This window comes from Gracilinanus agilis, chromosome 1 (genome assembly GCF_016433145.1).
Source record: "Gracilinanus agilis isolate LMUSP501 chromosome 1, AgileGrace, whole genome shotgun sequence".
NCBI lineage: Eukaryota > Metazoa > Chordata > Mammalia > Didelphimorphia > Didelphidae > Gracilinanus > Gracilinanus agilis.
The window spans coordinates 310,014,274-310,028,676 of NC_058130.1; the positions used below are offsets into that span (position 1 = coordinate 310,014,274).

At 36.6% G+C, this 14,403-nt stretch overlaps 1 protein-coding gene across 1 annotated transcript in view; it reads right to left on the minus strand.

Annotated features, from left to right (window-relative positions):
* The window catches only part of LOC123236302 (leucyl and cystinyl aminopeptidase), a 55,906-nt gene that overhangs the window by 6,172 nt on the left and 35,331 nt on the right, over window positions 1-14,403 (minus strand). The window contains exons 11-13 of the mRNA XM_044662611.1: window positions 7,680-7,863; window positions 5,576-5,732; window positions 190-374 (exon numbers count right to left, since the gene is read on the minus strand). Coding sequence (XP_044518546.1) covers window positions 190-374; window positions 5,576-5,732; window positions 7,680-7,863 — 526 coding nt within the window. The remainder of the gene's footprint in view (window positions 1-189; window positions 375-5,575; window positions 5,733-7,679; window positions 7,864-14,403) is intronic.

A 14,403-nucleotide genomic window follows, 5' to 3' on the forward strand; every position in this document is an offset into this window, starting at 1 on the left:
CCCCCCCCCCCCCGACAGACACCCACTAACACACGGCCCCAGAAAACCACCCCAGGAGGAAAAAAGAAGGCCATTCATAGTGGCAGCACGCCGACAGCCAGCAGCACGATCCTCCTCCTCCTCCTCCTCTCGAGCTGCGTAAAGGTGAGGGAGCGGGCTGTGTGCTAACGGTAGCAATGCAGACGTCACCTTTTAGTACCATTGGAATCTACCCAGTCTTGGAACAGCTTCAGGGCCTCCGCGTTACAGTTCTCCAGATGGTGAGTGCAGGCAAAGTCTAGCAGGAGGGAGCGAAGTTCTCTCTTCGACGGCGTCCCCTCATCGGTCCAAGTTTGCTCTCGGATTTGGTGCTGAAGCAAGTTTTTCACCCTTGTCTAAAGACAGTATTAAAGGAAAGAGGAGCAATAGGAAAATCATCAGTAAACAAGATATTATTAAGCTCTGACTATATGCTAGGCACTGTGCTGACACTGAGAACACGGAGTCAGGCAAAAACGGTCCCTCAAGCTGCCATTCTAATGGAGGGTACGATGTGTACCCACACAAGGCTAATAAAGAGAGAGTAGATGGAAGGGCACCGCATAGAGTTCAGCAGATAATCTCTCAGTAAAACCTGATCACAGAAGCTCATTCACGGGAAATAATGATCATGTTGCAAAGGTTTGTTAAGTATCAAGTGATTTTTTTATATCCTAAAAGGGTGTTTTTCCAGTTTACCTTAAGGCTGCCCCAGGGCAGTTGACAAGGACAGAACTAGTCTGAATCCCAGGAATATCCTCTGTGAGATCGAGGGATGAAAAACCTGCTAGTAAGTGTCTGAGGTCAAATTTTAATTCAGATCCTCCTGACATACTACTGCCTCACTTGGCTGCCCCCTGGTATATAAGCATATGCACACACAGAGACACAAAGACAGACACACACAGACACACACACAGACACACACAGAGAGACACACAGAGACAAGAGACAGACACACACAGAGACAGACAGACAGACACATAGACACACACACAGACAAGAGATAGACACACACAGACAGACACACACACAGATAGACGGATACACATACACATAGACACACACAGAGACAAGAGACAGACACACACAGAGACAGACAGACACACACAGACACATGAGACAGACAGACAGACACACACACACACACACACACACACAAATCTAAATCAATTTAATGAAGACAGTTTTGCTCCAATACTCAATTGCACAATTTCTCCTTAAATAAAAGTTAGGCAAGATTCCTTGGAAGCTGAAGGAGAGAACTGTGTTTAATATATCTCTGATTTTCAATCAGGTCATGGAAGAGATCCAGGGCAGAGTTCAAGTTGAAAAGGGATTTCTCAATAATAGTAAGGCTCTCTAGATGCTACCCTTTGCAGATGACATTATGCTGGTTGCATCAAGTCCCAAAGAAAAGCAATCTCCTTGTTTGAGCTCACTATCCACATAGAAATAACAAATAGCTATTGTCTAAATTAGAGACATGCTGTTAGATGTACAAATTGCAAAGCTTAGCAACTATATGAGAGTGTGTGTGCACATATAGTGTGTATATTTATACACACAAATAAAATAGTCACCGGAAATGAATGAGTTGAACCCAGAATAAAATAGAAGAAGCTCAAACTGGACTGCAAACAGGAAACTGCATAGCTCTATTAATGACCCATAATACTATATAAAACAAAGATGCACATTTTTAATATCAACATTTTGTTGCTGCATGGCTAGGAGGTCATGGATAATTACATATTTCCTAAGGAAATAAAAATGAATATCATCAGAGGAAAATGGAGGGGACACGGTGGGTATGAATAAGTTCCTACATGTAATAAGGAACTATGAAGAAGTAGAATATGAGATATCATTAAAAATGTGTAATTGTAAAAAGTTACAGATCAATCACCTGGGAAGAACTTGGGATAGACACTGATATCCATGGAATGTTAGGAGCAGGTGAAGCCTCCAAAACATTTAGTGGATCCCTTACGGAAAATTGATGGGAAGGCATGAAAAAGTATCAAAGAGGTTGGCCAAGTATAATGGGTTGGCAATTGGAACTCTTGGGGAGAACATCCAGATGTTCTTCAAATACTTACATATGGAGCAGCAGAACTGAAATGTTTTTTTAAAAACTTTCCCGTCATCTCTTTTTCTGAAATGTGTATATCCTTTTTCTGCCTGAAAGTGTGATGGATGCTAGGTCCAAAAGGCCTAATCATTTTCCTCATTATGGTGATAGCTTTTGTCTACTTGTCATAAACTGGTAAAAAGCAAGAACTTTTGTACTTCTTGACATGCTGCAGCACTTTTTACCTCAACAGATCACAGAATATTAAAACTCAACAGAAGGCCATCAAGCCTTCACACTTTCAATGTCTAAACTGACATCAAATTTGCCCATACTCAAAATACCAGAGATATGGAAGGGCTAGAGCTCCTGACTTCCAATCCAGGCCAGAATTCTTTCTATTAACCCATTAGATTTCTTCTCACTTGTTATGTCAATTTACTTAGTAACCCATGTTTTCCAAATAAAGTCTATTTTAACCTTAGTGTTAAATATGAACAAAATTACAATATAGCTTTATGTTCCTAAATTAGCAAAGACATTTTAGATCTTTGTTGTATGAGGTCTTACATGGGGCAGAGGCTTAATTTGTTATTTTTTCAGTGCATAATAAATGAACATTTTCATTTTTTCCTACATGACCAATGATGTTTGAAGGCAGAATCAAGAGAACAAACATTCACATTATGGGGCAGTTCTCTCTCTTTGTAGCAAACAATTAAACAGCTGCTAGTGCTTCTACAGTTGTCAGAGATGGCATATTAGGACTCAGTCTTTCTAACTTTAGGGTGCACATGGTTGGTTATAGGTCCTTCACAGCTGCATCTTGTCAAGTCCAGCAATAGCAGCAACTATAACTTATGTTTTATTTTTTTAATAAGAAAAAGTGTCAGAATAATACATCAGCTAAAAACTTACACCTTGATTTACTGTTTTAATTTTGCCTAGCCTTGAGCTGCTGAATCCAGAGAATTTTTTAGAGGGTCAAACGGGTTTTTTCCCTACCGCTAAAATGACTGCTTTCCAGCTTCCCTAGTGAAGAAACCTTACAAAACACAAAAGTTGATTATTTAAAATTTCTACTTAACTTCATACTCAAGTCAGATCTATCAGATGTATGAATTCAGATAGGTCAAAAGTATACCCAAAAGTCCATCACTTAAAGAATGGGCTGCTTTGGGAACAGATAATGAAAGAAAAAGATTTTAATCTACAACTGGGAGCCCAAATTCACAAGCAGCTGCTAGCCCAAGCCATTCGCAACAGCTAGAGATCTTCTTTCCCTGTCCTCCTCCCAAGACTTTAGGACACAAATACTAATCCACAAGTTTTAGATAGAATTCTGAGAGAAATTTGTCTAACTAAGCAACAATCATCACAACTATTTGGCACTGGTTAAAAGAAATAATCAATGGTAGATAGTACATGGGATCCAGAAGCAACTGAACACAGTAGCACAGTTTTTCATTAATCCAAGGACACAAAATTCAGAAACTAAGGGCCCACTTTCTGAGGAAATGGAAAGCAGTCTGGGAGAAATTAGGCTTATATCAGCAACTCACACTATACCATAATAAGCTCCAAATAGATATACTACCTAGACATAAAAGGTCATAACATAAATAAATCAGGGGACAAAAACAAATACTTTTCACAACTTAGCTCAGGGAAAGTTTTTCACTAAATAAGGGGTAGAGAGGATGTGAGATAAAAGAGACAATTTTGTTTACATGTAAGTGAATTGTTTGCTCAAAAACAAAAGGCATACAATTAGAATTAGAAGTGAAACAGTTAAGCAAGAAAATGCAGCAAATTTCTGATAAGGGTCTGATATCCAAGATATATAGGAAATTGATAGAAATATATAAGAACAAGAAAAATTCTCAATTGATAGTCAAAGGAATAGGAAATTCTCAAGGGAAGAAATATGAATAACAATAACTATATGAATTAATATTCCAAATCATTAATAATAAAAGAAACAAATTAAAACAATTCTGAAGTTCCTTATACCCATCAAACTGGTGAAGGTGAGAAAGAAGGAAAATTACAATCGTTGGGGGGGATCTATAGGAAGAAATGCACACCATGGAAGTACTATGAATAGTTGCAACCCTGACAGAAAGAAACTTGGAATTATGCCCAAGAAGCAGATGTGTGTTATTTAACATCCAGCTCTCAAACCCCTGCTCCCCCCTACATACACACAACATTTTTTATCACTTTCTGAAGTCTAGACAATCAACAAAACAATGAATCAAGTCCTGATCTCTAGCAGTTTTCCAATTTCCAAGGTAACAATGCTCACACTGAAAATCTAATAACTCACACCAGTTGGTATGAGCTGGCTACAGCACACCACTGTCAAGAAGTCACTAAACTGTGCATATGCACTGATCCAAGGATGCCACCTCTAAGCATTTACCCAAAGGAGATTAAAGAAAGAGGAAAAGATCCATCTGTACAAAACTAGTATTTATCTAAGCACTTTTAGTTATAGCAAAGAACTGGAAACCAAAAAGGTATCCATCAACTGGGACATGGCTGAACAAATCAGACTATATTAATGTAATAATATAATATTACTATAAAAATGTCTAGGCAATTTGGTAGCACAGTGGATAGAGTGCCAGGTTTGGAGTCAAGAAGACCCGAGTTCAAATTTGGCTTCAGACACTTACTAGTTGTGTGAACCTGGGCAAATCACTTAGCCTCAGTTTCCTCATCTGCAAAATGAGCTAGAGGAGGAAATGGCAAACTACTCCAGTATCTTTGCTAAGAAAACCCCAAATGGAGAGTTGGCCATTGGACATGTCTAAAAAATGACTGAACAACAACTAAAAGAAACAACTAAAAGGATGGATTCAGAGAACCCTGGGAACATGCTTATGAACTAATGAAAAGTGAAGAACCAGAACTATGGATTCAATGTCCACAATGATGTAGAGAAAAATAACTTTGAAAGAATTAAATGCCCTGATCAATGCAATAACCATGACATCAGAAGACTGTTGATGAAGCAAGTCTCATACCTCTTGGTGGAGAGGTAATATAGACTGTAGGTATAGGAGATAAATATTTTCAGACTTGACTAGTAGAATATGAATACATTTTGCTCAAATACTTATTTGATACAAGGGAAAGTACTGAGGGAGTATTGATGATAGATACCACCCCCCCACCCCCACCCCCAAAGCAAAAAGAAGTTCAGGAAGGACAGAGACTGTCTTACAATAATGAGTTTTTAAAAATATAGCTATAAACTCATATCTGCATATCTATATTTTAAAAGCTGCATGTAATAGGGAGATTTGGAAGAATCATTGTGTTCTGATTGTCAAGATAAATTCATTCCTGGTCCTTATCAAATCTCCTTTTAAGAAAGATTTCACAACTATTAAGTTGAAGAAAAAATTTTAACTTGATTAGACAAATCACAATTCATTATTGCTGGAAAGGAGGAACAAATTAGAGAAAACATACCACCATCCTTTGGGCTAGCTCTACCTCTCCAATTTTTTCAAGCAGCTCATAGATGAGATCAGTTTGGAAGAGGGCTTCAGTGATTGGTGCAGTATGAGTTTCATTTCCAAGGTAATCAATCAGATCAAAGGCCTTTTTCAGAGACACCTTTCCTAAGCTAAAGAGTCAGAAAACAGAGGAAAATTCATCAGGAGAGAAACCAGTCACATGAAATTTAAATTCAGTCATGGCATTTAGAAAAAAGTAGGTTAACATTTTCTTGATCAAGTTTAGGTAAGGATGAAGATAAACATGTGTTTCACAAACAAGTGTTCTTAAAAAGTTGGGATAGGAACTGATTTCAATTTAGACCTTCTGGAGAAAGGTAGGAGAGAGAAGCAATTATTATTTTTTTCATTTGGCATACATTTTTTGGACTTTTTCCACAAAGCTGTTAAGATATTTTATAGAACTTTGTTTTTCAGAAAAGTTTTTATAATAGTGGGAGAAGTTATGCTTCTGAAATGGTGAATCATAAAAGTAGGAAAAAACAATTCAATATAAAGGAAAATAAATGGTGACCAATAGCTATGAGAGCACCCCCCAACAAATAACAAAAACCTGTAACAAAACAAAAAAAAAAGGTCCAGTCAAAGGTCCATCAAAAATACAAGAGCAAAATATGTGTGTGTGTTGAATTTTGGAGTTGGGTGAGACCTCACCCTGAGCCCCTAATTTTAGTTTCCAAAAGGTGTGGAAGTTTATTCAAGCCATTTTCCCTGCTGGGGGAAAAAAACTGCCACGGTATTCAGTATTATTTACTCAATCAAAGTCTTACTTAATATGGCATGATCCCATCTAGCTATTTTTGTTTTTCCTAAAACCTCTATACTCCAAAATAGGTACCCTTTCCCTCGGACACACCAGTCTCTCCTGACTATTCTCCAAATTTTGCATATTCCTGCTTCTTTGCCTTTGCTTATGCTTGTCCTTCCTTTATGCTGGTTCTTCCTTTACAGGAGTCCACCCTAATCTTACCCATCCTTAATACCCAACTCAAACTATATCTCTTTGCTGAGTGCTCTAGTCCACCACTATTCTCCCTTCACTTAACATCACACAATTTATGATTTAATTATTTACAAATTCTTTTGCTATTGATCTTATCTTCTGAATTAGATTGTAATCTTTAAAGAGAAAGGTTAGGTTTTACATTTATTTCATATATCAAATTAGGATAAAAGCCACCTCACATCTCTTAGATATTTTAAATTTTTACAGAATTTAAATTTTTGCATCCTGTTGACTCATTGTTATTCTCACCTTAAGAAATAGAAATACACTTGAAAGGCAAAAAAAACAAAACAAAAAAAAAAAACAAACAAAAAACAGTGAGCTTAGAAGTACAGCTCCATACCAGTACTGGAAACCTGGGATCTTACCAGATGTCACTGAAATTAATGAGTAAATATTAAGTGTAACACTTAACTAAGGGAATTTTCAAAATAATTCCCTTAAAAACTAGACTCTTTGGCTTGAACTATTCCCCTTCCATAAAGTTTCTTTAATTGCCATTGTCTGAACTCCTTTAGCAATTATCATTTTCCTCATCTGTAAAATAGAGATATTACTAGCACCTACCTTCCAGGGTTGTGGAGAAGTTCAAACGAGATAACTGGATAATATCCATCCCAACTACTCAACAATTCCTCTTAGGATCCTTTTGGACCTCAGCTAAAATGACACTTTTCTACTTGAAACTTTTTCTAATCTCCTCTGATGATAGGGACTTCTCACATGAACTACCAGTGTCTCACCCTAAATAGAGATATATTTAAAGGTTAATGTCTCCCTCACTAGATTATAAGCTCCACGAGAGGAGACTCTTTTACTAGTGACTCTGAATCCCTAGCACCCAATACAGGGCTGGGAATATCATATATTTTTGCATCTCTTCTCAAAGACCAAAGAAAAGCCAGGTCTCAAGTCTTATTCTTCTGGGTATCCCCTCCGAGCACTCTGAAATACGTAATTCATGGCAGGCAGGAAACATTTATTAGTTTCATTTGGACATTTATAAGTAACATTTCTCAAGGATTCTTGTCAAGAAAAACCAATTCCTTACCTTGAAAGCTCGAAAATATTATTGATAAGGCCAGCTCGGTCTTTGTCACTCAAGACACTAATGTTTCTTTGTAGTTGCTGAATTAGTGCGTCCCAGTCAGGATCTGCATAGTGTACGATGTAGTACCCAGTCATATCCAGATTGAACTTAACCCACTGTACTTCTTCTGTAAGAATGAGGACATCTAATTCCAATAAAAGAGGAAGAAAGGGAAAGAAAAGAAAGACGAAAGGTGGACTGTCAGTTAATGGCAGCTTTATTCTATTTCAAAATTAGAAGCTTTGTATTTTGTTAGATATATAATTTTCCTAGGAAAGTAATTCCATATTCTCCATTATACTTATCCTGCTTATAACACAACAATGTGGTAGTGAAACAAGCTTGTTACATCTATTTCTCTAAAATTTCTTAGAAAACCCTTAAGTAATAGAAGGCAACAATATAACCAGTTATTCCAATATTAATTTGGGGGATCAAATAAATAAGGAATATAAAAATGTATTTCTCCAAAGACCTGGCATCATAGGAAGAAGTAGTTACACAAAGTGATTGCAAAACACTGTTCTTTTATAAACAGGTCAGGACAAGGAGCAAAGAATGGTGAGCAACAGTGGGTCCAGAATGGTAAATCAGTTGTAAAGACCATTTAATACAGTGTTTTCTGTCCAGAGAATGTTGTTTTGTTTTGTCTTAAATTTAAATTTATTTATTCGTTACATTAAAGTATTGGAGTAACTCCTCTCCTCTCTTCCCATTACAGAAGGCTTCATTTGACAAAAAAGAAATAAGTACATATAAAACGAATTCTTGCTTATTTCTACTTATCTGTACTTCCTCTGGAGATGCACCTAACACAAGTCATTTTTCAAACAATATTTCTGTTGCAGTATATAATGCTTTCTTGATTCTGCTCATTTCACTTTTCCTAATTTCATTTTGTCTTTCCATGTTTTTGTTTTAAGCCCTTACCGTCTGTCTCAGATACCAAGTATTGGTTCCAAGGCAGAAGAGCAGTATGGGTTAGGCATTTGGGATTAAGTGACTTTCTCAGGGTCACAGCTAGAAAGTGTCTAAGGCCAATACCTCCTGGCTCTCTATCCACTGAGACACCTACTTGCCCTTTTCCATGTTTCTTTAAAATAAGCCAGTTCCTCATTTCTTATGTCTCAGTAGTATTCCATCACAATCATATGCCACAACTTGTTTAGCCAGTCCCCAATTGATGAACATCTTCTCAACTTCCAGTTCTTTGCCATCACAAAGAAAGCTGCAATAAATATTTTAGAAATTATAGGGTTTTTTTTCCTTTTTCTCTTTTTTATGAAACACTTCCCATGTTTTTAATACACTGAAATCCTTTGTCTGTTTTGCTTACTACTTTTGTGGCCATAAGCAAATAGTTTAAGCATCATGGGACTTAGTTTGCTCTTCTTGAAATTGAAGGAGGTCCTCACTTTCTAGACTCTGTGTCTATTAAGTGGGGAAAAGCCCCAAACTTACATTTAACAGAGATTTAACAGCCCAATGATTCAATTTCTTATAAGTGGCTGAGAAATTCCCAACAACACACTCTCATTAGCAAATGAAAACTCTTCAGTTCTGTTTGATCCAATATCATAATTTCAAATTTTCTCTGATGAATATTCTCTGACCTAACAGGTCCTGGCTAATCAGGTCAAATTGACATTAAGAAAATTCAAATATGGCACTTGTCGTACCACAAAGTACAGAATTATACTTAGTTATTCCAACTCTTAAACAGTTACATTTTTGCTGTCAAAAAAAATGTAAAGGAAGCCTGCTAGCCCTTGATTCAATTGTAATGAAACCTGCCTAGATTTCTCTGGGACCAACCAAATCTGCTCTAATACAGTCTAAGATTCTTCTCCCCAAGTACACTCAAGGGCAAAATGAAAGAAAAATGGGGATGACAACAATGACAAAAAAAATAATGATGATTCAAGTCACAACTTGTTTGCCTCAGATAATGGCACCTACCTCCCAGGGTTGTTGTGAGAATGAGATAATATTTGTAAAGCACTTAGTGCAGTACTTGGCACAGGGTAGATGCCACGAAATGCTTCCTATCAAACAATTAACATACATTATGGCACCACTATGTACCAGGCATTGTACTCTGGAGATACAAAAAGAGGCAATGGACAATCTCTATCCTCAAGGAACTTACAATCTAATGGGATGCCTAAATTTTAGTGCTAGCTCCTAGATCAAGCAATGTCCTAGTGACCAGACCATTGCTGCCAATCCTAATCAACAGGGAAAATAGAGACAAAAAAAAGACCTATTAAACTCAAAATGTCCTCTGCATAGATGAGAAAATCTAAAGGATTTAATTTTTTTTATTGGGAACTTAGAGAATAATTTCTAACATAGTAATTATACATGGCAAAGACAGATTAAATAGTCAAATTTATTCCTTTGCCAAAGCTAAATATAATTATCAAAAAATAGAAGCAGTAGCCATGGGGAATTGAAGACATTTTTAAAATTATCCCCTAAAAAATTAATTATATCTATTGGCTAATCTGAAAGTATCACTAACTTTCACCTTGCTTAATTAACAGAACCATTGCTGACCAGGACTTATGTGTATGCTGGGATTGACTATATCTGTGAGCCAAAAATTTAAAAAAAAATTATGTGAGGAAGAGTCAAATAGGAGAACTTCTTCATAGGACTGCTGGGAAGGAAATGTCCACATACAGAGACCTTCTCAGCTGACAGGCACAACATAGCATGAGGGTTCAGATGGCAAAAGCAGTGAGGTGGTGCAGGAGGTAGAGTGTTGAATCTAGAATCATGAAGACTCCTCTTCATGAGTTCAAATCTGGCTTCAGACACTTACTAGCTGCATGACCCTGGGTAAGTCACTGAACTCTGTTGAAACTGATTTCCTTATCTATAAAATGAGCTGAAGAAAGAAATGGCAAACTGTTCCAGTATCTCTGCCAAGAAAACCCCAAATGGGGTCATGAAGAGTCGGACATGACTAAAACAACTGAACCAGAACACACCAGATGGCAGAGAGAAAAAAACGCTGCTGACATTTAAGGTATCTGTCTATACAGTAATGGGGTCAATGATATAAAAAGTAAGGTACTGTTTGAAAGAAGTCAATGAGCTTTGTTTAGCTTTTCCACATTTTCCAAATTCTGAATTTGAGACTCCAACCACAGATATGGAGAAACCATAAAACTGTACAAAAGACACCAGCCATATCTTGTAGTGAGCCCAGAGGAGTGAGTTCTGGGGAGCTCTTAACAAGATCAGAGGCAGAACAACAGTTTCATTTTTGAGGGGAAAGTGATTCAATCTAACAGCCAACTTAAATGGTAGAAATGCAGATGAAATGACTCAGTTTTGGTTTATAAAGTATTTGCCAAAGGAATAAAAAGCCAATGACTGCTTTTACAAGGAAACATTTGGATCGTTCTCCCTATAAAACGGCAGAGCTGTAGGGCATCAGGGAATCAGTCTATAGACCAAAAAGTATTAAACTCTCCCTACGTGCTTGGTCCTGGGCTAAGTTCTGGAAATGGAAATAAAGGCAACATTCAAAAAGGTTCTAGCCTGAGCTGGTGGCTCATCAACAAATATCATTGTATACATAAAAGAGATAGCGATTAATCCATCAATAAACACAGACCAAGGGGGTCAAAGAGGAGGGCTGAGAAAAAGCCATGAGGTTTGGCAACGAGGAGACCCCTGGGCACTGGGGAGAGGACAGCTGTGGTCAGAAGCTGGTCTGGAAGGGGATAACAAGAGTGAGCTACGAAAAAGAGGAGGCGCCTGCTGTGGAGGGACTTAAGTTTGGCCACAAAGGGCAGAGGAGATAGAAGATGACAGCGGCAGAAATGGAAGGATTAAATATGGTCTTTTTACTCCTGGAAATAGGGGAGACAAGGATGTGTTTATAAGCCAGTCGATAGGGAGAGACTGACAATCAAAGATAGACAGAGAAAGTCTATGAAGAAATTGGTAAGGCAGTCCAAATTAAATCAGTTTACATTATGCTACTCAGTGCCTGAGTAGTGGGCTTAATCACGGATCGGGGCTATCTGCTGGAGAAGACAGGAAGGAACATAGGTTCATTTGAGCAGGAAGAGAGTAAGCCTTGGTTAGGAATGAGGTGCCTCATTATGTGTGATTGGAGTAATTGAAAGTATAATCTGTTTCGATTCTTCTGTCCCTATCTCATTTTTCACAATCAATACCTAGTTTAAAAAGGTCAGGTTGATTTTAATTGCACACCATATTTTTTCCTCATTTTTGTTCCTTCTTCTAGCTCTGGATTAATTTTTATCTTTGTTCTAACAAGTTAATGGTCTGAAAGGGCATAGATGGTTGATTTCCTAATGTCTCCTTCACGAATAATGAATCATTTCTTATCTGTTAAAATATACTCAATCTGATCTTTTGTGACATTATATCCAGTGCCTACTAATTTTTCTCTTAAATAAAATACTTATGATATATAGGTGTGAGGAATCTGGGATGTGTACACATTTGGCTTTTTTTCAATCCTTATTCCTGATCCATATTTTCCAATTTATTTTTTGGTCATCCATGATTAATTTCACTACTGCATTGAAGTTGAGGAGCATAATGTATGCTTATTTAATTTGGGCAATCTCATTTCTTTATATGCTTTCTCTTCCTAATTATTTTCTAATTTTGTTGCTCTTTTTCCAAATACTTTTCATGAACACTGCAATATGGAATGTCAAAACATAAAAGTATTTCTTTTTGCCTTTGGACAAAAGTAAAAACCAATCCTAGCAGTTTCTTTTTTGCCTCTCTCCAGGAAGAAACTGTAAGTTATTCTTCAATTTAGCTACCAACCTCATTCTGCCTTCTGATTTCATGTAAGATTTTCTGTCAAGACTGATAAAATACAGTTCTTCTCTACATATATCTGCTAGTCACTGGTCAAGGTTCTTATATTTATAATAGCAACAACTAAGTCAATGTTTCTGGATGGTTTAAAAATTGCGTGATTCAGGGGCAGCAGGGTGACTCAGTAAACAGAGAGCCAGGCTTGGAAATGGGAGGCACCTCCTAACTGTGACCCTGGACAAGTCCCTTAACCCCCATTGCTTCACCCCTACCACTCTTCTGCCTTGGAATCAATACACAAGTATTGATTCTAATATGGAAAGTAAGGGTTTAAAAAAATGTATTAAGAGCCTACTATTTCAGGCTGCAAGTTGGAGAACAACTGCCATTTGGCAATGGTTTTAAAGGGAACAGCCTCATTAGACATTCTTTAAACAATGAAATGGCAGGTGTAAGCAAAAAATATGAAGAATATGGATAAAGATGGGATTCTACCCAATATCCTTAATGCTTTTTTAAATAAGGCAAATATGGGTTTGATTTTTAAATGTAGTAAAAATACTAATAAAAGGAAATGACAACTACCTCTCATGAATCCAGATGCCAAATATTAAAAATCAACTGATAAAATATAGCCATACATTAACACTATTCATCATAACCAAGCAGGGTTTATACCTACTACACAAGCCAAGTTCAGTATCAGAAAATTTATAATAATACAATATACGAAGGGGAAAAAGATTATATCAATAAAGAAAAGGCTTCCAATCCAATAATGGGCACAAAAATAGATACAGCAAAGGTCTCATTTACCAGCTGTGTGACTCTAGGCAAGTTACTTAACCTCTGCCTGAGTTTCCTCAACTGTAAAATGGAGATAATAATAGCACCTACCCAGTGAGGATCAAATGAGATCCTATTTGCAAAGCACTGAACACAGTGCTTGACAGGCAGTGGACACTCTCTTGGTAAATGCTTATTCCCTTCCCCTCAATGAAAAAGAAATAAGCATAATTTCTCAGAACAATGAAATCTATCTACATTAAGCCAGGAAAAAACATAGTATGCAATTAAGAAATATAAGAAATATTCCCACTAAAGTCAAGTAAAAAACAAAGAAGCCCACTTTTATTGTTTTTGACATTGTATTAGGAATGCTAGATAAGGTGACACAGTAGAAGATGTTTGAAGAATGACATTACAAATGAAGAGGCCAAAAATAATAAAAATGATGGCATTAATTTAAAAATTATATATTTCCTGCTATTTGATTACCAGAAGGCTAATTTATTGAATTTATAGACAAAATAACAAGATCATATGGAAGAAGGAAAGGAATTATCAAGGGAAATAATGGATAAAAAAGAATCATAAAGGTTCAACACTATTAAACTTAAAACTATATTATAAAGCATTAATCTTTAAAGACTATTTGATACTGGTTAAAGAAAGAGAAAAATGCAATAGAATAGACCAGTAGGTAAAAAAAATAGCAATCAAACACCAGCCAATGTTCAATAAAACACAGAACACAGTCTTTGGGAGTAGGGATGGTGGTAGCAATAAGAAAAGCCTCTTTATTAGATCAGAATTTCTGGGTAAGCCCAGAAAGTAGTTTGCCAGGAAATTGGTTGAAATCAGCATATTTTACCATACACCACAAAAAGTCCCAATGGATTTGTATTTATGGTTTTTTTTTAAGGAAAAGAGAATGGAAGGAAGTGACATTTCCAAAAATGGTTATATGGAAAGTTCTTAACCTAACAAGGATATTGATTATCATAAAAGAGGGAAAAAGGCATTTTTTATCATATAAAAAGTTTTTGTACAAACTAGTTGGAGAAACTACTGACCAGGCTCCATC